The following is a 27,195-nucleotide window of genomic DNA, read 5'->3' on the forward strand; positions in this document are numbered from 1 at the left end:
CCTTTTTTATAGATAAATGGTAGGGAAATAAAAAATAGAAGAACATGCAATTTCCTTAAAGTAGAAGTGAGCATTATAAAGTAGAATTTTTAAAGGACTTCTTGTAAAAAAAAAAAAAAAAAAAAAAAAAAAAAAAGAATTTATTGTATCTTTTACTATAACAGGTTGAATAGAAAGATCATTTCCCTTAAAAAAAAATGTTTAGCTATGGTAAGTGTTTAGGTATTAAGATAGTAATAGGATTTAATTGCTTTAAAAGCAAATTTTAATACCTGTTTAATGTATTAGTCATTAGAATGCTGCTGTAGTATTTTCTACAGTTAAGCACATATACAGGTAGACGATCATAGGTTTATGTCCTCTCTATTCAGACATTATAATGTTATAATCCAGTCTACCACCTAAATTCTTTCACTCTCTTCGTATCTGTTGCATCAGCTTGATTATATATAAGAAATTGAGATGTCTGCCCATTTTCAGGTAAAGACTTCTGGCGATGGAAGTGATGGTTTATTGATGTTAGTGCTCCTTTGTGATGTTTTTACACTCTACTTGTTTTACATGTCTGTACATTTCTTTGTTTCATTTAGATGGAAATAAGTTAAAATTGTTGCTAAACCGGTTTGTTTGTTTGTGTGTTTTTCAGAAGATCTTTCACTCTTTTTAATTGATTTTCATTATGTGTTTTTGCAGCAAGCTTAGTAGTGGAGGAGCGAACAAGGCAGATGAAAATGAAAGTGCACCGTTATAATCAGACGTCAGGGTCTGGTTCTAGTCAAGAACATGAGCGTGAGCAATATACCAAGGTAAAGTTAGCAGTATTAAAATGATATTTTGGCTTGAAAATTGAAGATATAAAATGTCTATTTAAAATATTATACCACCCTCACGAACATTGTGTTATAAAGCTTGACAAAGAGTCTTCTGTAAGGGCTTTTTAACATTTTTTTTACTCCCCTCATGTACTTTACACTTAGACTTTGATTTTACCTAAAATGCAAAAAGCAGAACGCTTGAAAAAAATTATTCAGGGAAGAAGAATTCTTCAACAACTGTTAAACAGAGCCGTGTCACCATGATTTTAAGAAGTCTCAGATGTACAAATTGCTGGGGGATGAAATAGGAGACAAGAGAAGTATCCTTCTATGCTGATCCTGATCTTTTATTCTTCTCTAGGCTTTTGCTGCTGTGTCATATACAGAGAGCGAGGCATAATTAGATCCAATCTCATGCTGCTGTTTTCATATCTGTGTAATATTTTTGCATCCTAATGATATCACAGATAAAGTATTTTCTTTTGGAAATACATACCTATTACCTTAATCTCCTTTTCCAATAAAAATATAAAGATTTCCTTTGATTATTGAAGGTATACAAAATTACATGAATGAAGTTATATAGACAGAACATATATATTTTTGTTGATAATGCTGAAATGCTGTCCCACAGGCATGTAAGTTCAAATCTCCATAGACTTCTAAGCAATCTGCAGAAGATCTCAGAAATCCAGGCTGCCTCTCACAAGCCAAGATGTGAGGGGCTGGAGCTGAGTCATGCTGAAGTCCTGCTGCTTTTAGAAACCTAAGAGAGGGGAAATATCTGCAGAAGTTTCCTGTTTAGAGATGCAGCATACTGTTTCTGTAGTGTAAGTCAAGAGCAAAGACAAAACCAGCTATTCATAAGGGTTCGCAAAGAGCATTCCTGCAGTTCTGTTCTTCCACTGCCACCAAGGCCTACTCAGTAGTAGTGTGTTGGCAATGAGTAACCACGGGATGGCACTGCAAATGTAGAAGTCCACTGCAGAAAACTCAAGGACACATTTAACAGCCAAATATATTAACGATAAGATCTCAGCAGCAGTTTCAATAAAATTACACCTTCTAATAATTTAGACCTTAAGAGAGATTTTTACAAGAAGTTTTTCATATCAGTAAGATCTAAACACATTTTAAAAGAGACAGTCTTTCAGTGTGTCAAGTGGTAATGTACAGAAAACAGCAAACACTGACAGTTTTTCAAGAGCTGAGATGGCAGTATACTCCTGGCATTTGTTATGGTAGTGCAGCACCAGGCTTTTTGTCCCTGCCCCTCCCAAGTGCCCCTTCTTTGTGTTTTACAGACTTGGTGCTCCTGTAGACACAGATGAAAATAATGAATAACAGAAGGTACTCAGCAGTACAAAACATCAGAAATTCACTTCAGAATGGGTAGTAGGCAATTAGGCATCTACTTTGTATCATCATCTTTTTACAGTTAAATATGAAGACAACTTTGTAATGAAGATATTTCCCTTTTTTGAGACCACCTCGTTGTGAACACTGAATTTAAAACAGGGAAGAAAAATGAGAGAAACAAAGCTTTACATCCTCATTTACCAACTGCCAGCTACAAATGTTACCCCCCTCCTGCCCAAAAAAAAAAAAGTATTGGCAGCCTGCCCTAGGTGGCCCTGCTTAAGCAGAAGTTGGGCCAAACAGCCTCCAGAGATCCTTTCTAACCTCAGGCATTCTGTAATTCTGATCAGAAGTCAGAATTTGCATAATAATTTTAATATGTCATTTACTATCATTTAATATCGTGTTGACTGTGTCAACTCAGGACAAGAGAGTGAGACGCAATGTGTCTTTGTCAAACTTCCAACGAGTTTGCATATTTCTAACGTGGCAAAATGATCTTGATAGTGTTTTCAGGAGAGAAAGGGAATGTATGATGTGAGGACATTGTCAAGGATGACCAAATTTTTACCTTTTTCAGATTTATGATTTGGCCAGATTTATTATTTGGTATACTTTTCTAAGGCTAATGTAGATCTGGTGAATGGTTAAATGATTGGTAAGAAACAAACTGCAGTGTTTCCCTCATCCACTCATGCTTAGCTGTTTCTATTATTATCTTTATTTTTTTTAAACGTGTGTGGAAATTAAAATTGAAATTTCAGCATTCAGGATACTAGATGGAAAGAACTCTGCTGAAGTATTGTTTGTTCACTATGCCCACAACTCTGGAAAAGCAAATTCTCTGTCCATTTTTATTAAAAAAAATATTTTGGAAGTACATCATATTCTGACAGAGATGTCAGAATGCTATAAAAGAGGTAAAGAGAATGAATTACTTAAATCCAAAAATCTTTTCACTTTTCTTGCATTTTCTATGTGATGTGGTATAGTAGGATGATCCAATATGTGATAAATTCTTAATTGCTGAGAACAAATTATATTAGCACATTTAAATATCTAAACTATATTGAGTAATGTAGCTGTCTGCTTCATATCCCTGTGGTGACAGTGGACACTGAATATGTTCTTAAAGGCAAACCTAGTGCTGCTGTTTATCCTGTGAAGATGTCATCAAACCAGGAAGAAATAGACCAAACAGATGAAGATGTGACAGTTCTAATGAAGATGTAGTAAGTTGTGGCAAGTAATCCAGTAAAGCTAGTGAATCTGATCTCTAAGGACTTAAGATTATACCTAATTTCTGGTGCCAAAATCTTTGAAAACTGTAGGCATAAAACTTGCTTCAATGGAAGACAAAAAAAAAAAAAATGTTCAGTGGTCTAATAGTATAGAATAGCAAGAAAGAAATATAAGGTAGCTATAAAAGAAACAAGACTTGCAAGCATAGTTTACTTGCAAGGAACTCTGCTTCCTATTTGAAAATAAGAAAATAAGTATTTATATTTATTAGAGAAACTGTGCTGCTGTACATTCAGAAAAAAAAACCCTTCAAAACAGCCAGTTCAGAAATACTTGCTTCTTCCTCTATTTTTTTTTTTTCCCAAATATACATACACTTCCATAAACCTCTTAAGATTTTACTTGTGTATGGACAGAATTAATGTATTAAATTTAAATTTGCTCTTATTATCGACTCAAATCAATACAATTTCCAATTTCTGTCTGGTGTTTTTCTTCCATTTTTGTAATTTTTCCCATTCAATTTCTTAATTTCTTCATCTTGGTAGCCAAGAACTAGTTTTTCAAGCATACACAGTGCAGTTGGTATGTTACTATTTTTAAACATCTGTGTTCTAAACAACTAATTAACAAACTAACAAAATTATCAAAATTAACAAATTTTGAATAGGTAATTATCTACATCGTTTATGCTGGTCTTGATGGCTCTTGTACACTAACTGTACAAGACTTCTGCTGCAGCTGTTCTGGCTTTTCAAAGATTGTGCAAAACATCTTTTTAGGTCTGTATTTAAGAGTTACTGATCAGAGCACTGTTGTGCCTACTTAAAAGTACATCACTCTATATTTAGGTGTGCTTCCAACTCAGTTGACACTGTATGTGATTTGAAATCATTTAGTATAAAATGTATAATCATGTCATTAGACTACTGGCAGTCTAGATTTAGGTTGATAGTTAAAGCCTACAAGGGTAGAATGGATAGGAGATATGGATAAGAGGATGACTACCAAAGTTTTATATAATGCTGAGCAGAGTCCCTTGTGGCTGCAGGAAGAGATTCTTTTAGAGGCTGATGTCAGCAGTAACTTTTTTTGTTTCCCCTTGCATTGACATTCAAGTAAAAGTTATACCTATGTATTATTTTGATAGTCACTTCAATACTGGTATGGTTTCAAAACATTCTTTAAGATAAATTTGACTCCTGGGCTTTACTGCAACTTTTCCATGGTGTGACTTACTCATTTCTGCTGTTTCTGGTAAGAAAGATAAGTGAGGTTTGCAGTAGGTTGAGTTGGATATAAAGCCACCTGATACACTGGTATTTACTGGCCTCTTGACCATCACGTGGGCTGCTCCTCAGACACAGACCCAGGTCCTGGCAGGAATCACAGACAGTCTAGGCACACCAAAGTGGTGGCTGCCAGGCCTTGAATCCAGGCAACATTCATAGGAACCCTCTGCAAATAGTCTTAAAACTGGGTGTTTTCTGCCATGATTCAGCATTTCCTGGCAAAATTCGTCTTTAGAGTAAGGAGCCTCAGGAGGCAGCTATATGCTCAAGACCCTCTATGAACCTAGATTCATTAACCTAAACTCCATTTGATTTTCTTATTTAAAACATTTTTGGACGTGCATTTTCAGGAGTTTGATACCTGAGGCTTTCTCTGAAGTCAAAGGAAGGAGCACTTGTTCACTTGTCAAAGCTCTTAACTATTCTGTCCTCCAAATGTTGAGGACAAGTCTAGAAATAAAACTTATTAATATGAAAGATAATTTAATTATAATGAATTATTAAATTCTAAACTGTGTTAAAATCAGTAAATTGCTAATACTGCTAGTCATTATGCAACTGTGAAAGTATTTATGAAGTGCACTCGTTGTTTTTCTGTGCTCTTTTCACTGGTGTCAGCACGTTTGCAGTTCATCATAACCCTTTTGTACTCCTGTTGCTGGCACAGAACTAACTCCATAGGTGATAAAATGAATGGAGAACTGCATGTTAAGGGTTTATATTTCTGATAGTTATAGTGAAAAAAACATGTTTGCAATACAAAAGTGAACTAACAGTGCAGACAGTATGGAGATTTGAAGCTAGCTGTAAAATTCAGCAACCTTCCTAATGGGAAAAATAGTGCACTTCAAAATAGAAATGATACTCAGACTTTAACTGTGTAAGAGAGAGAGTTGAAAGGGAAGGAACTACACTGCAAATTCACTTAGTTTGGAAGCTTCATGTAACATTTAAATGTGACATGGTAGGGAAGTGCATTACACACAGTTATGCTGAAGAGGAGTAGGACTCTAGATGAGAGGGACTATATGATTTTACTGTTGGTTCCAACTGGAAAACTTGCAGGCATTACTCTACTGAGAGTATCAAATAAGAGGATCTCAGCTTGTGACATTTTTCCTCTGAAAGATTATTTCGGAAGTATTGTAACGGTAAAATAGTCTTCTTTTAAGGATCACTAATGTAAGAGCTCTTTACTTCTCTCTGTGTTTGAAAGAAAAAAAAGTTAATTTCAATGTGCTCTCATTTTGTTCATCTGTTTCTTTCCCTTCTCCCTGCCCCTTCACATGATTTGAAATTAAAATATTCTTTCAAAGAAATTAAAAGAAAATTTTGAGTGGCAATAGTGGAATTTATCTATATAGATTTTCTGCCCAAAGAAGTTCTCTAGAAACAGAACAAATCAAATGGTACAGCTATACTCAAATGCCCTGTGCTCTTACATCGGAGAATCTGCAAGAAAGAAAGGGAGAAAGCTATGTGAGTTCTTGAGTTTTTTGTCATCCTCTCAATCCATCATACAGGCTTTTAGGATTAGGGCTTGGGATATTAGTCAAAGTTACTGTTTGATTGCCAAACTGTACTGAAAAGGGTGGGCAGGAAATAAGAAGCTGACAATGTTTTATGCCTCCTTTAGATGGCAGGCAATTCAGCAGAAGGAATGGCTATGGGAAGAAAGAGCTAAATCCCTAAGAAGTAAAATGTAAATGCTGCAACACTCAACATTAGATTGCAGCCTTGCTACTTCTTGTGCTAATCTCTATATCCGCAAAGGGAAGGGTTCTCTCTTCCTTGGGAATCTCTATATTTAATGCTGCAGTTTTGATGTTGGAATACCAAAGCAGTAGGAGACGTGGCTTTAGTTCTTTCTTCATCTCCCATCTCACAGTAAAACTACACATGCTTAGATGTTTTTTCTATTTTCAGGTGTGTCATCTTAGGAAATTGTAAAAGATTCCTTTAGGAATTATGTGGGATTTTTGCTTAAAAAAATTACTGGCTCAGTAATAGTGCTGTTAATTTGGAAAAAGTTAACCTTTTTTTTTTTTTTTTCAAGCCTCTAAACATTTTTATTTAACCTGACTTAAAAAAATATTTTCATGCTTTATTGCTTTGATTTTTTTGAAGCATAGACTTCAGAAGAAAAATGTTACCCAATGAGTTTTGACGTAGAGAAACTGTGAGTAACCCTAGAACATGTGCTGAGATGCTTAATTTGTGTAACTCCAGTTTTTCCTACAGGCTCCTATACTCACCATTTTTATTCCTTCACATTCTCTACCCCAGTTAACTTCTTCATTTTACTTGTTTTAACAGGGGGTTCCCAAGTGTGCTATGGAGACCTCTAAGATAGTTGCTAACAGGCAACTAGTGGAGTACTAGAAAATAAACATGACTAGAGGATAGGAGGAGATACATTCATTTGTACAAACTTAAGATGATGTTTGCCAGGGTTTTTAAGCTAAGTCGTGACATCTGCCAACTGGCTCAGCCTGCAATCTAATGCCTACATCAGCTGGGGATACACATAGATGGTTACAACTTTGAGTAAAATTCATACATAAACTTCAATGACTTGCAGTTTTGTAGAGCATATCCAGAAAGTGAACTCTGTAGAGCATTCTGTCAGAAACTGCTTCATCTTGCCATGTGTTCATAGTTTTCACATAAAATGCCCTAGAAAGTATGCCACTGTTAGAATCCTTTCTCAGCCAACTGCCCCTTTCTCTCTAATGATAGTGAATTTCAATTTTGGAAACCTGGCAATGGTTTGATTCTCATATCTCTGTGACTGAATAGTTACTTTAGTTAATTTAGCTAAGTGTGACATTTCTGGGACTGAATTTTTGCATGTCTTATTGATGATGTGGGTAATACAAGTGTTACATAAAAGATGGTATGGATTTTCAGTCAGTTAACTAACCAAAGTTTCTGCTTTTGATAAAACTGTACCAATTTCTACCCCTCTCCGCATATTCTTCCTGACAGGTCCTCTGTTAGTTCTTATGCTTGTGCACATGTAGAAAAGCCAGGTCGGAGAACCAATCCCCTTGAGAACAAATATTATTTTTACGGAGTTAGCTTTCTGCTTTACCGTTTCTCAAGTATCACAATACAAAGAAATAACTTAAGAATTGAAATCAACCCCTCAGAGCCAGCTTCTTGTAGCATAAGACTGTATATCATTCAGATTATATAAAGTTCTACTCTCGCAAAAGAACTCTGTGCAAGTATTTCATGGCATATTTTTTAGTATTTGAAAAGTTTAAAAAAATCTACCATCAAATATAGTATATGCATGTGCTTAAGAAGGTGTGCATACAATGCATAAATATTTCCTCATTGTAGTTCAAGAGTACTGAAGATGAGGCAACCTTTTAAAATTCCAGTGTTGTAATATATTTCAAGTATCTGATCTATTCCATAAATACCACTTTTTAATTCTTCATTAGACATAAAGAGATTATTTAATATGAATGTTTCTCTGAATTCATCGAATATCGTTAAATTGAAAAGCAGCTTGACAGAATTGTCATACTTAGGTCATTTGTTGTCTCAGTATATACATTCTGTTTTGATGAGACTCCTCACCCTTTCTTTTCTTAATCTCTAGTATAACATACAAACAGATCAGTACAGAAGTTGTGATAACGTCTCTGCCAAATCATCAGATAGTGATGTCAGTGACGTATCAGCCATTTCGCGAACCAGCAGTGCCTCACGCCTCAGCAGCACAAGTTTTATGTCAGAGCAATCTGAACGCCCTCGGGGCAGAATCAGGTGAGTTCTCAAATGCAGCTTCAATTTCATCACACCTCCTTTTTGTCTATCTGCCAAAATACAACCAGAAGTTGTACAAATACAACTGAAAAGCCACAGAAGAGCTTAAGAAATATGCCTGTGTACATATAAACTATCTTCCGTTGCTAGCCTAAGATGATGGTAGTTTTTTGCACTTACACATCTACAACAGAAAGCAAAAGTTCCCATTAAGTTATGTATTTGTGGGAAGGTGGACATAAAGGCATATTATTATCTCATTACGGGTTGTGAATCAGTATAATCTACATGCCAGTAAGGTATTACAGCAGAGACAATGTAATTTTGTCATCTAAAGAATCTATTTTGTAAAACCTCTCTTTTTCTTCCTTTCTATATGACTATTTCCCTATGTGCCTGCTTCTGTTTTGCTGTTTTCATGGATGATGAATTACTGGCTGTGAAACTAGTATTTATATAGTAATTTTAATATATCTACTTTGAAAGCTGTTTAATTCATTTGCATTATCAGTAATCAAATGTCTTTCATCCTTGATAGTAATTCACTTTTCAGTTTCATGTTTTTTTAAATATACAGATGGGATCTTGTCTTCGTTTAATTTGATGACAAAACTTCCAGCACTTACAGTGTTTGTAGCATTGGCTTGTTTGTCGGTGTTAACATCTACAAATGTCTGAACTCTCAGAAATATGATTTTAAGTGTTAAAAGTTAGGATATGAATTAGGAACCGTATAAATATGTGTATGTACATGCCTATGGAGAAAATCAATCTGGTAAAATTCTGGGTGGCATCATATAATACTTCAGAACATTTTTAGACAGACTCGCCACTCATGACATTTAGCTGAACGCTCTTTAATCTGTTCACGCAGTGGGGAGGAATGTCAGTGAAAATCAGAATGTGGGCTCAGTGTATGACTAGCTCCACTTTGATTTATTGTTAAAGAAAGTTCACAAGTATGTTCCAAGCCATGCTTTTGATGAGTGAATACAACCTGACATCTGCATTAACAATGCAGTCTGTAATCCAGAAGAACACAGCAATGCAGCTCTAAATGTGAAAGTTATTCATGTGTTTAAAGTCATTTCAAATTATGTATTTAAATGCTGCATTTCAGTGCAGCCTAGCTTTTTTTCTATTTGTCTCTTACAAAGAGCTTTAGTCATTCTGAAATACATCTTTTTTCTAAATGTTGGAGTTCCTCATTTAGGCCTTGTCACAGTATTTGTGGCAGGCTGAATAATGGACAGTTTTTCCTATAACTATCTCTTTGTTGAGAAAGTTTTATCAGGGATATTCCTTGATTGCAGAATGTCTCATCACAAATATCGGAAGAGAATCAACCCAAGAGAGCCAGTAACATTATGCTATGGGAGAAAGGAGAAAACCTGAGGTTAGAGCCTTGTCCTCATTCTACTTCTTCCATTCTGATGAGTAGCAGTGCATCCTGTCTATAGAGTAGGCCGACACTGTGTACAAAACCAATAGCCTGCCAGGGGAGCCTTGGCAGTCAGAATTCAGATAGAGCATTTGAATTCTATCTGATACTGTCCACAACATTATGTCTAAGACATGAGGTACTCTATACTTGCTTGCCTTTTTTTTTTTCTCTTTAAGTTTGGATAGTACTTACATGGTGAACTAAATATATAGTAATAATATGCATATCTTTCATAGAAATACGAGGAAGAAATTAACATTCATATGTTACTCATAATTTTTTTTTAATTTTTAAGCCTAATGTGATTTTGTTCCCCTAAAATACCCAGTAAGGTGAAAGATACCTAATGCATTTTACCCATGGAAACCCAAGGGGCCAACTGTCTTCTGGGATGCGGCAAGCTAACGCTGCCAGCTGGGTGATGGGAGAGATTGTCCTTTCTCTGCTCTGCTCTAGGTGAGCAGAGACCTCAAGTGCTGTGTGCAAGTTTCAGTGCCACAATGTCAGAAGGACATAAGACTATTAGAGAGTGTCCAGATGAATGCTCCAAGGATGGTGAAGGGTCTAGAAAGCAAGACATATGAGAAGCAGCAAAGGTCCCTGGGTGTGCTCAGCCCAGAGCAAAGAGCTGGAAGCAGAAGGGCAGGCTGAGCTCTGTTATCTGACAGCCACAGGGCCTGAGGGAATGGCATGGAGCTGTCAGGAGAGGGACAGCTGGAGGTTAGAAATACATTCATCTGCATACAGCAGGCTCCCCAGTGGGCACAGTCCCGAGCTGCCGGAGCTCAAGGAGCATTTGGACAACACTCTCCAAATGAGATCATTTCAACTATTAAATGCAATTAGTGAATTTTAAAATCTTTTTGATGCTATGTTGAGAAGCCTTTTATCCAATAGGTTAGCATCCGCTCTTCAGAATTTTTGATATGCGTTGCCGACACTTTTTAGTGATTGGATATTGTAGCTATGAAAGATCACATTCCTTAGAGATGTGGAAAAATAGATATCATTATGATTTTATATCAAGCAAGGTTAGAATGAAAGGAAATGGGATGTTTGAGAGAAGAGAAGGCCTTTTTCTTACAATCCGAGGGAAAGTTAGCTTCTTTGTCATCTGTGACAAGCAGCAGCTTCTGTAACACAGTCTTTAATCTCTTCTTAGCACAGTTTCTAATTACATAGGAGTAGAACGTTGATTGGGGAAAGGTTTGATTGTATTGTGAACAGTTTTCCAGAGTGAGATTCAGCCTTGAAAGCTGTATGTCTACAGTATAATTTATATAAAATAAGATGTTTATTAAACAGTTTATGAAACTTGTCTAAAGTATCATTAAAAAGAAGAAAACTCCTTTTATCTTAGATTATTTTCTTCTTAAGAGAGGTCAAAAATGAGGCAAATATTTTTTTCTAGCATTAATTGTTAAGAGAACCTTAGATAACTGGTTAGTATTGGTTCTTTTAATTCTGACATCTAACATTAAGTTAAATTGATTCTTGTTCTTAATGTTTCCTTAAATTCTATTAACTAGAAATTTGAAGTTTAAGTTTAGTTACTAAATTGAAGTTCAGATGTTTTTTTTCCTCTGATGAACCTGATGTTAGCATATATCAAGTATGAGGAGAGGCGATAACTGAGCAGGAGGGGCAAGGAAAAGAGCACTTTTGATCTGCTTGTATTCTATCTCACTGAAATCACATTTCCATCATCATCTTCACTTGGAAATGTGTCAGACAAGTGAACGTGGCAAGTGTATGCGTGTAATGTTACATTTAAGGCCCAGAAGTTCTTTGAACTGCCAATTTTACGTACTAAGTTCCTTTCTTTGGATATCTTCTGAAAAATGAGAGCTGTAAAGAACTTAGTAAGCATATAGAAGCTTAAACAAGTTGGCTTAGTTTTACACATCTCACTAAATTAAGTTTATCAAAGTAATATGCTTCAGTACCTTTTGTGTTCAAGAGAAAAATACCAGCCTTCAGAATACACCAGCGAGATTCCTGCTCTGAATCACCTTTGGAAAGGTTATCTCCATCTCTCTCTCCATTGACTTTGAGGAGACTGAATCCTACAGCTGTTCACCAGCAAGCAAACTATCCTAAATAGCAAAATTTAACTGGAGAGTACTGCAGCCTTCAAATGAGTAACCTGTTAAACTGTCCTCTTCTAGCATTCCTACACGAGCCTAAAAGTGTTGATTAGTTTTCATATTTAGAGTTCTGGTGTCAAATTTCTGAATGTGAAATAAGCCAGCTCATTTTAAGTCAGCAGTAGTTCTAGCTAATGTTGTTAGTCAACATAACCCTATCATGCTTCATTTTATTGCATTTCTGGAAAGAGATATAAATTAAGCTGTTAGGCAAGTGAAAATACAGTACTGTCTTAGGGCTCTCAGTAAGAAAGCAAAAACTTTGCTTTTTTGTGCAAAATATGGTACTCTTAAAGGTTAGAAGGACTGCAGTTTCAGGTCATAGTGACTGCAGTTTCTATCCAATAACTTTACCACCAGCTCCATCAGTGTTAACAGTTGCCTGACTTTGCCTTCTAAGTCCTCAGGAAGGAAAAGATCCTCAAAAAAAAAGCTAGATAAAGCTAGAAGAACTGATCAGATTTTGATGATTTGAGATTCTATCATTTTGGATAATATGTGTTACCTTATATTTAGAAATATTTCTCTGTTTGATCAGTTAAGACTTTTTAAACATGGCAACGCACCTTGTGGCTTAAAAATGTATGCAGGTTAGCTATAAATATGTAACTGTTCAAGTTCATATGGCAATTTTAATTGTGATGAGTTGCTCCTTCCACTACATTACATTCAAATTGCATTGATCATTATGCACATCATTTGTAGAACAAAATGCTGTTTATAGTAAGGAGGAAATAAATTGATGCAGAACAACAAAGAAATACAGCTTATCTTATCTGAATAGCTAGATAACACTCCAAATGTTCCTTGAGTCAAAACTTAAAAATATGAATGTTTCTAGTATTTGAAAACTTGAGTATATTGAAGAAGCTAAGTAACTCAGAAAATAAAAAGCAAATCTTTCTGGTCTGTTGATCAATGACAAGTTTGTGTCTGAACCCTTTAAGGCAGAGGACTAATTTCATTCCCACAGTATAATTGTAATTGAATTACCTGTCAGAATGTTGTGACATAGCATGCATCCTAATCTTCACTTTGGATATTCTGTTGATTAACAGCACTTCTAATGGAGATGTAATTATGACTGATGCCAGTTCTAAATATGAGTATATAAACCAGCGTGAATAAACTGTGTAGGTCACTCTGAAAGTAATGCCTCCTGTTTATTTCCATGGAAACTACAACAGATACAAAGAGCCCAATAACACTATTTGATAGAGCAAATTCTCAGCTACAAAACATTGTTTTTCAGTGTAGCACCACCATTACCTATGCATTTTCACCAGTGATGACCAAGAACCTACATGCAGCGCTTATAAAAATGTACACCAGAAATGAGACCCGCTGTTTCACAGCTGCTATGATGGCATAGTTACTTGGAAAATGTTTCTCACACAGTCCACTTTTCACTGGCACAAACAGATGAAGTCAGAAGGCACCAAATCTGGAATATACGATCGAGTGTTGTAGAACAGTCCATTCAAGATTGGCTATGTGTTCCATGGTCTTCAAACTGGTATGGAGCCTGGTGTTATCATGTTGCAAGCAAGATTGTCTTATCTGGCCTGAGTCTGGAAGTTTGAGCACTCAGTTTAGTCAGAATTGTGACGTAGCACTCAGAGTTGATAGTTCGTTCAGTTTTCAGGAAGTCCAGAATGATCACCCATTTGCTATACCAAAAGACAGTGTACATTACGTTACCCTTTGAGGGCTGCACCTTGAATTTTTTCTTCAGCAGGGAATTCACGTCAGCACTCCATGGACTGCCATTTTGACTCTGGCTTTGTAATGGTGATACCACATTTCATCACTGGTAAAGATGTAGTCCCGGAAACTATCACTTTCAGTCTCATGTTGATTCAGTAGGTCCTGATAAACTTGCATATGATATTCTGTTTGTGTGTGAGCACAGGAACTCAGCTGAAGCAAACTTTGCATTATTCCAGCATTGCCACCATTGTTTCCAGTGCACTGAAGCTAACTGTAGTATGGAGCTCAAACACAGTTTTCTGGTCATAATCCACCAATTTGCATGGATGAGCTGATCAGCGTGTACTTCATTTTGTGGTATGAGTGCTGTGCATCTGGAATGTGGCTTGGCTTTCATGTACACTGCTGAAAACACCATCGACCGCCTCACTGTGCTCACATCCACCCTTTGGTCTCCATAAATCAATGAATGTCAATGGGTGCCAATTTTTCTGCATGGAGGAATTCAATAACTCACCTTAACTTCATATGCACTTGCATGTCAGACACCACTCTGTCGGATTGCCACTCTGCTGCCATCTGTCACACAGCGACAGAGTGTAACTGAATATTGGTGGAAGGTTCAACCCCTATTGCCATGCCACCCATCTCTGGTTTTGTGGGGTAACAAAATAAGAGGCATTACTTTCAGAGCAGCCATCATAACTTGGATATAACATTATTTCAAATATCTTTCTTGTTAGTAGGAAGTGTTGACTGTCATGATCTCTAGTGGAATTCCAGGCCAGTATCAGTTGTGTCAATTTTGACTTGAATGAGATCGGTGAATCTACCTTGTCATAACATGTAGGTTTTGTGTTTTTTTCATAACTGAAGTCAGATTACTAGTCCTTCTTTATGCAGTTTAGCTTTTATTAGTCGTTGACTCCATGTCACTATGAATTTGTAATACAGTCAAACAATCCTTTGTCCATGTGTTTCCTACAGATTATTTTTTGTGATTCAGGAACATTTCCCAGTGCAGTGCTAATTGCTGCAGAAAGGAATTCTCAGGATTTAATGCAAATGGTTGATAATTAAGTATCAGTGTTAAATACGTGACCATGAATTAGCACCTTGTAGACCTTATCAGATAAAAAAGGATATTTGCTCTCTTGGTTTAAAATTATTCCTAATGATACAGTGCCATTATTATTCATTAGAAGGCTATTTAATCAAACATACCTTTGAAGATGGACTTCTCAGTAACATCAGGTAGGGAACTGTCATGCATTTTGGGGGTAAACAACAGGTCTTTGTTCTGGGGTACTTAGCAAACTGTCTGCCATATAAGATGTTTACATTTTATCTGTCGATTATATGGGAAACTAGATAACTCTTTTTAAGGTGAATTTCTCTTACTGTGAAACAAAAGAGAATCTCTTAATCTGAAACAAAATATCCCTCTATAAGAAATACTGTAGTTGTTTCTCATTTAAAGTTTGATAAACACATATTTTGTAGGAGTTTTATTATTGTATTTTATTTTTATTATTGTATATCAAACATTCATTAAGGCACTAAATATAATTATGTTTGTGCCATATTTTCAACTATTTTTTACACGTATTGTTTAATTAAAAGCTTATGCTTAATTAAAATACTTTAAATTGATTTATTAAAGAAACAGGTTAAATATAATCATCTGGAACAGTGGACTTAAACCAGTCCTGATTTCAGACCTTTTGCTATGCTACTCACTTGTTTGTGAAACACACTCATACATTTCTTGTGACTGGCAGAAGCCAGAGAGGCAAGGATGGGGAGTTACTTTTATGTGAGACAGCAGAGAGGATGCAGGGAACTGGATGAAATGGATGGCCAACTGAAATTGTGAGTTAAGATTAGAAGGATGACCAAAGTGATAATGTTGTGGGTGTCAGCTATCAGACTTCTTGACCAAGAAATAGTAGATAAAAATGGGCTTCCATCAACTGGAAGAAGATTGAGATTCATGGGCCCTGGTCCTTGTGGGAAGCTCGAACCATCCTGAGATCTTCTGGATGAGCCATGTAGTAGGGCACAAACAATCCAGGAGTTGTGTTTGTTTTTTTTTTTCATGACAATGTATTGACACAGGTGATCAAGAAGCCGACAAGGGAAGATGCTCTTCTGGACTCAGTAACTGCAAACAAGGAAGAAACAGTTGGGAGTGTGAATGCTGGGAGCAGCTTTGGCTGCAGTGACCATGATAACTTGAAATTCACAATCCTAAGAGAATGGAAGAAGTGAAAGCAGCATCCCAACCCGATTTTGACCTTGTCCTATTCAGGGCTCTGCTTGGCAAAATTCCATGTAATACACTGTAAGAGGGATCTGGAAAGGCAGCCTGATTTTCAGTGATCACCTCCTTCAAGCTAAAGAATGTTTCATCCCTATATACGGGAATTCAAAGTAAGCTATTAGAAAGTGGAAACAGAAAGAATACAGAGGCACTATATATGTATACAGGAACAAGATCAAAGAAGCTGAAGTCCCTCTGGAGTTGAAGCTAAAAGGGGTTAAGGATACACAGCAAGAAGTGCATTGGAAGTCAAAGGAATCACAGAAAATGTGGACCAGCTAAGGAATGACGGAAGCTGGCTGATAATAAATGACAGAGAAAGACCCAAGTACACTTCCTTGGCCTCAGTCTCTGTGATTTGTAAGATTTGCTTGAGGATTTCAAGGCCCATAGAGCAGAAGGAAAGTTTGGATCCACGACTCAGGAGAGGATGATTGAGTCAGGGAATATATAAACAGTCTTATGCAAATCTTTCAGACATGACAGAATGTACCTATGACTAATAAATGATCTGTTGCTGACCAGCATCATTGCGAAGCTCTGGAAAGGCACAGCAACCAGGGAGTTTTCTTGAAGACTGGAAGAAAGAAATTCTCATTCCCATGTATAAATCTGGGATCTGGGAAATTACAGCCTGTCAGTCTCATCTCAACTCCTGGGAGAGTGATGGAGCAAATAATCCTGGAAACAATTTCTAGATGTACAAACCAAGAGGGTGATGGTGAATAGTCAGCGTGAATTTATGAAGGAAATAGTGTGCCTGACCAATCTGACTGTCTTCATTCACTAATTAACTTGCTTGGTGAATGAGAGAGAATTAGTTATTCTTGGGCTTATCTTTATTATTTTCTTAGACAGAAGTGCAGCCTGGGCAAATGGACAGGGAAGCATATTGAAAATTGGCGGAATGCTAGATTCAGAGAGTTGTGCTATGTTACGCAAAGTCCAGCTGGAGGCAAGTCATTGGTGGTGTACTTTTGGGGTCAGGACTGCAGTAATACTGTTTAACATCTTTATTAATGACTTGGATGATTGGGAAAAGTGCACACTCAGCAGCAGTTTTGCAAACTGTTGAAAACTGACAAGTTTAGTTGAAAGACTAGATGAATATGCCACTATTCAGAGAAACATTCACATAATGTAGGAATTGGTCAATAGGAATCCCATAAAGTTCAACAAGGGCAATGCAGAATCCTGCATTTAGAGAGGAATAATCCCACGTAGCAGTGTACACTGAGAGCTGATGGCTAGTTTTGCAGGAAAGGCCTTGTCTTTTTGACACTTAAATTGGACCTGAACACACTTCCAACAACTTCTTCCTATGTTGTATCATTGTTTTTATATCAAGTTCTAAGATTGACCACAGTACTTTGTGTCACATGAGTACATTGAAAGCACACAAATTCTGGCTCATTGTGACTACCTGATAAAAAAAGTAGTCAACCACTCTGAGCTGATATATGTACTGCTGAGCAGTCCTGAGGCTTATCTTTAATGAATACCTGAACAGATTGGACATAAACAGATCTGCAGGAATGATGTATCATTAAGCCTTAGCTTTATTAGGTGACACATCTGGAAGTTTTTGGTTGTAATTCAGTCCTACTTTGTTATATGTACTATCTGCAAGCCAGTTCTTCCCACATCTGTTCTGTTTTACATGTAAAAATATAGGATTGCATAGTTACTGTCTAGTGTCCCTTAACGTAGCCTGTGCCATCACGAAGACTCGTATGAGCTTAATACATTATCAGGGTCCATCTTTAGCTTTACTGATTGCTTTTGCTCTCACCCACATCTTTTACAAGGTTTTCTGGGTCTTATTTCTTTGATGACCTCAAAATTTATTTTAATGACAGAGTAATTAACTTAAAGAATATTTAAACACATCTGTACTGGCATCTTCGAACTTGTAGGTGTTTTTTATTTAGTAATATTTGCACATGTAGATGCCTCTTTTTGTTCAGAATTTCACTACACACTGCTTGTTCTGCTGTTCTCTTGCAAAAAATGCTCGAAGTCTTTAGTGTAGAGCTAGATTACTGGGCGTTTACTGTCTCACTGAGGACAGCCAGCAGTGAAATATAGCCATGGTGCACTTTCTAGATTGGAAACAGATTTTCTCCCATTGGATTTCCACCCACCTACATAGTAAATTGGAACTAGTTTAGCCATTTAGGGTGATGATTGAGAACAGAGTAGAGAAAGTATGAAGTTTCTTCTGATCTCCTCTCAGCTTTCACATTAGTGCTGTCTGTTGCTGTCATAAACATATGTGATGTGATCTGTGCAACAAGTTTAGTTCTTCCCCCATCCTCTGTTTAGACTGTATCCATCCTTCTTGTCAGCTCAGTAATTCACTTGATATGTAGCAGTACAGCACCACATAGTCAGCTAAGTTTAACTTCATGTCATGACAGTCAAGGAAAACATGCTGACCAAAAGCTTTTAATGCATTTCAGCTAATGAGAATATGTTCTGTATTGAAATAGATTGATTCATTTGATGTTAATTACAAAAGTAATTAAAATCCATATATTGAATTTCTGCTACAGTGTACAGGATGTAGTTAAGATTCTTCACTCATAAATTAAAAACTGAAATGTAAAATCTTTTATTATTATAGATTTTACAGAAAGAACTAGCAGAAGCAAGAGCAGAACACTGCAGTACATTCATTAATAAAAGCTAACCACCCAGGAAATAGAAATAAGAGGCTGTTCCAAACTGTCTTTGGACAGACTATTCATTTTGCTACACTTATGATCTGAACTTTCACTATCCTCAGATGCTGATAATGTGCTGAGTGTTACAGATTTCTTTTGTGCCTTGCTTATTTTTGGTTCTATGCTCCTTGTACAAACCTGTACCAGGGCAAGTTCATGTTATATTAATTAAAAAGAATTTAGCTGGATCAATTTTTCAGTGAAATACTAGATGTAGTTTAGCATGAAAGGGATCAGAGTTTGGGTTTCCCAGGCCAAATAAGATGTTCCTGATTTTTCTACCTCTTGGTATCAGTATTTTGTATAAAATCGTTGTACAGTATGCTACCCCTCCTTTGAGAAGAGAAATACAAGATATTGGAACTGTGCTGCATTCTCTACGGTAACTTGTATATTTATAACGAAGGAATACATTTATTTTGTGCTTTATTGTACAAGTAACAGAACAATGATAAAAAATAAGTGACTCTTCTAATTTGAATAAAGAAATCATACTAGTAGTTATTAAAGTGCAGAATCAACTTCAAAGTGTTATGCTACTAGATTAACTTCTAGGTTTTGAGTTCAGTTCAGTAAGTTGTAACTGAAGCCATGAGAAATTTATAAGTGTGTAGAGTATCTTTAGTTTCATAAAAACTAATTATCTATTTTCTGACTTCAACGTTTAGCAACTATTTTTAATTATACTACTGTCTGTTATGTTATGGTACTCGTGTTAGATAGATGGCTTCCAGAGATCAGGTTTTTTTTACTTCTCTAATAGTATACTGGAACTGAATACTCTGGAGCAGGAAAAATAGTTACTTGTTTCTTTTGCTGACCTCTCTTCAAATCTGTCTGTTGCTAGCAAGGACAAAGTATAGAATTCCTCATTGCCTATTGAAAAAAAATTACTGAATTACTTTCTCTTTATAGGAACTTATACGGCCCATTATTTCAGGTTAGTCTGGGCGGGGGGAGGGAGGCAGTGGTTTTTCTAAATGGAAGAGAAAATTATCTTAAAGAGCTTCACCTTCGAGAAGAGTCTATTGCTAATCTTTGTTCTCCTCTGGAAACTTCAAGTGTGTCTTTCCATCATTTTTTGCCATGCCCTCAAAATAAGATAATGCATATAATATGTAATTTGATTCATCTGTACTACTCAAGTAACTTTCATAGAAATCCAGGAATGCGTTCTATGGGTGACCCAGAGATGTCAGGTTGATGTTTGAACTAAGACGTGTATTTTGAGGGTTGGAATTTTTAGAGAATTGACACTTTGAAAAGTGTCATATTATCAGCAAGATTAGCTGTTTGGTGGGAGATAAGAAAATAAATGAGGAGAAATGAATAGCCTGTACTGTGACAAATGAGTTGCTGGAAGGAGGGCAGTTGAAGTACATGGCAGGTGTTTTACTGAGTCATTATATTAAACCCTTCTTTATATGTTTTATTCTGACTTGCAGGAGTTTTGTGTAGTGTTGAGCACTTGCATCGAGTTATCAAGCATTTTCATTTGCATTAGCTTTAAGAATTAGATTGTTTTATCACTCGTATTAGAATTTATTTGGCTATTTTAGCTTTTCTAAAGCATGACTGAAACAATAATGGAATTCCAGTCTGGTATAAAAAAGACTGTTATAAATATCTTAAGACAACTGCTATATTTATAACTCCAGTTATATTCCCAATAATTTGCCTGTGTATGACTGTTTCTCTGTAGTCAAGGTTTCTACCATAAACAAGACATTTAGAGTCACCAAGTAGAGGCTCACTTTTTAAATAATTCAATAAGCAACATTTATTGTGCAGTTACTTCAGTGGTTTCTAGTTTTGTATTTAAATACTGAGTGAGATTAATTAGTTGATATTACTACGGAAAACTTCCTCCCTCCCACAGATGTTGTGGGTTCCCAAAGCATCTGTAATGTAGCCAGTGCTGCTGGCAGACTGAAGACTTTCCAAGGGTCTTACTGTTAAAAATAAACAATAGAAGCCTGTATTAGATTCATAGCCTGCTCTGTTTCCAGGAGATTCCTTTCATCTTGGAATTTTCCATTACAAAGTCTTTATTTAAAAATAAGTTGTTTAAATTAACATTTTACTATGTGACTAGTGTTAGCATTTGTTCAATCCAAAGATCCTCTTAATACTAGTGATGCAGAGGATGTCATATAGGACAGAATCATAAGACTCAGTATACTGTTTCAAAGCACAGGATGCTTTAAAATCAGCAACAAAACATATTCACTTCATAGTGGCTATTGAAAATTCTATTGCAAGAAAAAAAAATGCAGGAAAATGAATGCCATAAACTGGGTGCTAGATTCAGTAAATTTTTTGATTCAGGCTTTCCACATTTAGTGTGCTCGTTTTTACTGTATGTTACACACTGTCATGCACATATGTATCCCTGGTAAATGTCTGTGTTAGTGCTGTGCTCATGAAAGACACGTAAGTGTTAACGTGGAGAGCTGATAAAAAATAAATTAACTTAATTCCACTTTAATATTCATCCTAGTGAAAAGATTGCATGCAAGAAGTTCTGAAACTACTCTGTTAATGGAGTGTCACATCCTAACCCACACTGTAGCCATCTGCCTCATCCACTGTGCCTCCATGATTTTCCCTTAGCCAGAGTGTACAGCTGGCAGACCAAGAGAATAATAAGTACTGAGATCATAAAGCAGGTTTCTTCAGCGGGGACCCTATATAAGGCATCTCTTTTCTTTCTATCAGACCTCAGAAAACTTGTAAAACCTTGGTGTACAATTCACGTTGTATCAATTCTGGTTAAAATTCACCACCTTGAGTTAGTGGATAGACTAACAGAAGCTGTAAAAATTGCAAAACGAACACAGGAAACAAGTAGAAGCTCAGAAAGTTCACATGTGAATTCATGATGTTCACATTTTTGTTGTTGTGGTTGTCTTCCTGAATTGGAAGTTTGTGAGTCAAAACAATAATTTAACTTTCAGAGAAGTTTGTGATAAACAGCACTAGAAACTCCTGTACTCAAGATAGTGATGCATTTTACAAGCATTAATACATTTTTTACAATTTTTTAGAACATTTTGCTCTGGAAAATATTAGCATGAGGGCGTGAGGGTAATCCTGTAACTGTGTTTAAAAGGTATATCAATTATGTTTTTATTTAAAAGCTAGGAGTCTGACTGTTTTCTGTGCCTAAGAAACAATTATTTGAGTATTTTTATTCAGCTTCCCCAGGGGGGTGGGGGGTGACTGATACTTGTCAATATAAGTAGACCCTTTAAACAACTGATCTACTCTAAGTTTTTACACAGAATGAAACTTCAAGCTAATGGAAAATTTGGCAGTCTTCAACATAACTGCGTTGAGTAGCAGTGATATAACTGGTACTTTGTTAAAGTGCAACTATTTAAAATTGAAAAATACAGTTATAAGATGGAAGAATTCAAACCAAGTTTTGTTGAAAGATAAACACAGTTTCAATAAAGTGCAAAATGAAAACTTGGAATTAAAAATTCCTCATGTCAAAAGTCAAAAAACCCCTGCTTTTTAACAAAGTTTCCCTGGCTAAGCTGTACATTTGAACAAATGCTAACACCAGTCACATAGTAAAATGTGACAGTAATCAGTAAAATCAAATTTGTGTAATATAAAGTATGATTACCAAAGAAAACATTCACGCAGCATACAAAACAAATATGAGTAATGCAAAGCTAAATGCTGAAAGATAGGAAATGCTGTGACTGAGCCTGGCTGTGTATATCTGTTGTTGGGTTTTGATTTGTTTGTTGTTTTTTTTTTTCATTGAATTACACTCACGTCTCTCTCTGCAGAAATTTCTTTTGCCAGCACATGAGATGTGCCTATCTCAGGGATAAATGTAGACTGTGCATATCATGAATCCTTTTAAAAACCTTTTTTTTTTTACAGAAACTAGAATACATTTAGAGGATGAGAAAGAATGGGGGATGGGGAGTGTGGAGTGGCAGGAAGATAAGGATGGCCTTTTGGCTCAGGTAGATAATTACTGCTCTCTCTTCAGGTTTCTGTCTTAGAGTTTTTATGTGATGATGGACAAATCTCTTCAAATGTGTTTTCATTAGTGATCATATGCTGCATCTTGCATCTGAGTTTATTCTGGCTTAGTGCTGTGGATTCGGTCCCCTCATCATATGTAAAGTTTGGAACAAAAAAACACTTTAAAATTTTTGTCAGCTTAACACAATTACACAGTAAAAGATTGAATTGTTTATGTGCTTGCTAAGTTGCAGTTGAAGAACTTGCTGGTGTATGAAAAAGCAATACACTTTCTCTGAAGAATGAGGGAATAGTGTTTTGTGGATGCAAAAGAGAAATTGACCATCTTATGAGATAAGGTAATAAATATTTGTGAAGATATGTTGGAAAGGCTTACATTCAGCCTTGGGGATTTTAGGAGCCTTTTTGCCTTCAGAAAAGAGCCTTGAGAAAAATATAGTCCCAAACTTTTCTTATGCTCCTTCTTCAGAGAACCAGTCTTTTTCCTTCCAAGGATTGCTGTCCATCTCACTCGAGTCAGATGACCTTGCCTTGCATCTTGCCTGGATGCCGACACAGAAGGTGCAACCTTCCTGCGTCATGGACAGTTGATCTAACTTTCCCAGTTCCAGAGTAGGCAATAGAAGGAAATTTCCTGGAAAATACTGACTTTCTGCCTCTAGCCAGGAAATGAAATAATTTCAGACAATCTAATTAGCAAAGGGAATTACAAGTGATCAGAATCAACAGAATGTGATAAAACGTCTTTTGATATTTTTGTTGTTGATGTCTTCCAAGTCATTACAGTTAGGACATGAAGATGCTGTTTTCTGAAATGTACACAGGTATTCAAAGATAGAAAGCAGTTTCTGCTTGATAAAAGGATTGACATCTTTCAGTCGGACATAAGCAATTTTCAAAGTGAGGAAAATCGGTTTGTTATGTTACAGTGTCAAATTAGTGTGTTTTCCTTATCTCCTTTAAGAGGACTAGACCTGGTAGTTCTGCTGGAACTTAGAAAAGAAGAAAAATCAACCTTGTGCAGAGACCAGGCATGAAAAATTCTAGCCAAATTATTATTTTGCGAACTTGAATTATAGATGTTACCAACATCCAAACCAGCAAAAGTATAAGTGGCCAGCATTTTGCATCTAAAATTTCTACAGACCTACCAAAATATCTGACACAAATGAGCAAATCTTATTTTGTTTCCATACATAGTAGCAGCTCAAAAACTATCACTGCACTGAAACTGCTGTATTAATTATTGTACTTCTCAGTGTCATTAAAGAGGAACGAAAATTTCAATTTTATTGTAGTTAATTGATTTTGATTCTTAGATGATCCCTTCTGGGGCAGACATACTGGTTTAACTTGTGTCTCAACTCTTGCTTTTATTGGGAAGATAGAGGACAGTATCCTCCAAATGGTTAATGTGGAGGCATGACAAATTAAAACAGTTAAGCTAAGCTGCTTAAAAATATAATTATGCATCCTTTTTACCCCAAAACAGCATATTGCAGATGGAAATGTCTGGTTCTGAGGACATTTCTGTATAAGACCAAGGTGAAGCCAGAGTAATTAGTGTTCTGTGTATGTATTATCTAAATACTTTTTTTTTTTTTTTTAATCTGTTATTATAAACTGCTTTATGCCTCTGTCAGAGAGGGAGGGAAATGGAGTCTTCAATCCCTTCAGAACATCTGTACAAGAAATATCTAATAGGAAGCATTGCTTGTGCATTTTTATTGTCTTATTGTACTTTGCCTTTCAAAGAAACTGTCATCTTACCAGAAGTTTAATGATTTGAAAAAAGTGTGAAAAATAGTTTTAATTAGTTTTTCATTTCATTACTGCAGTTGATTAAGATAAAATATAAGCTGATAATGTAGGAAAATTGTCCTGAAACATTTTTAACAGAGCGTACATGTCACTTTTAGAATGAAGAAATCTGGAAAAATAGTTTTTGCTAGGGTTCAGACTTCAAAGTAGCTCTCCTGCTTTATTTTCTTTTATACAGCTTTACTGTATTTTGTTATTCTTGTAATTCTACTGTTGCATTTTTAGATTTTCCCCCTAAATTCTAGGTTCAAGGATTCTATGATACTATGATTCTCTATTTTGTGTCTATTCCCTGTTGCTATCTACTTCGTTAAAGGACTAGTAAGTGATTTGTATCTGGGATTTAGCCTTTTTACTCAGAAAGGTCACAGGTACTTCAGGAGTTTCAGTGGGAGTTACAAAGCACAGCGTGTTGTAACAGGGAGAATAACATGTTGACTGTCATACAAAGAAAGAAAAACTGATGAATTCAGCCTTCTTGCCACTGAAGGAAGTGTTTGAGTGGTGTGCATAAAAAAAACTCAACCTTTTTTATAATCACACTACCTAATTTCTTGATCCAGATTTAACATTGATGTGCTTTCTGTATTTGGTACCCTTGAATTTAGTATATACATCTCTGTTAGCAGTCAAGTTTGAGTCAGCTGAGCTGTTTGCCCTTTGATTCCATTAGCCTGTCCACAACAGCAGTAGTAGCCATCCTTAACCCTGAGCAAATGCTGACTTCTTTTGTATTGGTTTCATTTTATAATTTGTAGTATTTGCTGGCTTCAAGCTGATAATGCCATGGCTCTTCGCACGGACAGACACACAGATTTCTGCATGCAGAGACAAATTCTGTGCTAGTTTCAGAACATATAATTTACTTGCTGAAATGTTCTTGGAAAACCCATTCAGATCCTCTGGTGTTCAGAATTACCTTTGGAACTATTATTCGTTTATTCCATGGAGAAATGCTGGTATTACAAGTTTAAAAAATACAAATCCTTCAGAGTTGTGAAACTTGCAGTTGACTGGTCAGTGTATTACTTGAGCATTTCCAGAATGCAGATTCAAATATTATACTCCAACATAGAAATTTCCTGACATTACAAAGTAGGATGTGAATCTGTTAAGCTCCCAGGGACTTCTGTAATGAAGTTTTCCCCACCCATACCACAGTGTGAGTTACAGACTGAGCACAAAGGAGCTGAGACTTTGTAATTTCAGAGGAACTATTTATGTTGCTGAGAAGCGGGAATATTGTCAAGAACAGATACAATTTAGGTGACAATTTCAACTATTGTTAATACACCATTAGGACCCTAATATAGAGATTTTACAGCAGAACAAAATTATTCGTGACTCTAATATTCATTTTATGGATATAATATGTGATCAATGTACGAGTTAGATTAATATGTAGTTGCAGTTGGTACAAGACTGTAGAAAATGATTATTTCATTGAATCAACTAACTTTGTACTCTGAAAATGTCTCTCTTGTCCCTTGGTTTGTAAAGCACCACGTATGATTTATGGAATACATAAATTGCATAGTAATTATTCTTACATCATTTATCATAGGTAAATATGACTATATTCCAAGACCGACAGAGCAATTTGTGGATAGGTAAATTTGAGTTTGGATTTATTAATTATATATCATGTAATACTAATAACAAGATGTAGATTATTTTTAGAAATGTAATGTTCCTCATTATTAAAGGATTGCTCATCTTCCATTTGGTCCAAAACTATTATATGTTTAGGAGGTTATTAGAATTCATGAGTTACCTCATTGCAGAAGGATGCCACAGGAACTCTGAATTCGTACGTGATTCTGCATTCAGTAGAATAGAAAGGAAATTCACTAGCTTGTGGTTGTGAAGGCCAGGGATATAGTCTAAAGATTCAAGTTACTGCAATTTTGTGGGAGACACTTACGTTACAATGTCATCAGTGCTGCAGGAAATACAGAGGATTAATTATTTATTCATGTTTTGCGTTATTGGGAAAATGGATGAGATAAAAAAAATGAGTGCTCAAGAAAATAAGCACCTAAAAAGTATTTTTATTTTCTAAGCCATCAATGAGCCTAAAATAACGAAGAAAATACTGTAATTTTAGCAATGGCTAATCATTTAAGTTGGTTTTTTTTTTTCCCCTGGAAGGATGCACTTCAGCATTTTATGTAGGTGAGTTTATGGGCGAAGCTTGCTCTCACTTCCTATTTCTTAATATCTTTTTCAGGTGATATGTACCATTGGCAGATACTTTACATATTTGTTGGGTAATACTGAGTGTGTCTCTGTAATAATTTTCTCAATCCAAATAATTTTTGCTGTGTATTTTTCTGCATTAGATATCTGTATGTAGAAAGATACGTAGTGTTATATACATGTAACTGGCTTTAAGTTTTATACGTGCTGTAGCTTAATATAAGCAAATGTCCTTGCACTTTTTCATTTTACAGAACTTACTTCACAGTTAAATTTTCTGTCAGCTTGTAATTCAAACTGCTTTTTGAATCAGTTATTTATTTTAGAGA

The 27,195-nt window shown here is 35.9% G+C and overlaps 1 protein-coding gene across 2 annotated transcripts in view; it reads left to right on the forward strand.

Moving 5' to 3' along the window:
- LOC122158129 (regulating synaptic membrane exocytosis protein 1-like) overlaps positions 1-27,195 on the forward strand; it is a 186,026-nt gene that overhangs the window by 110,969 nt on the left and 47,862 nt on the right. Inside the window, exons 21-22 of one of the 2 annotated variants that reach the window (XM_042814569.1) lie at positions 694-806; positions 8,322-8,488. In XM_042814569.1, coding sequence (XP_042670503.1) covers positions 694-806; positions 8,322-8,488 — 280 coding nt within the window. Of the gene's footprint in view, positions 1-693; positions 807-8,321; positions 8,489-9,812; positions 9,885-27,195 lie in introns of those variants that run through there. The other variant, XM_042814550.1, reaches the window with a different exon arrangement.

Source organism: Centrocercus urophasianus, unplaced genomic scaffold, assembly GCF_019232065.1.
Source record: "Centrocercus urophasianus isolate 14NV4802_14NV808 unplaced genomic scaffold, USGS_Curo_1.0 seq_10, whole genome shotgun sequence".
Lineage (NCBI taxonomy): Eukaryota > Metazoa > Chordata > Aves > Galliformes > Phasianidae > Centrocercus > Centrocercus urophasianus.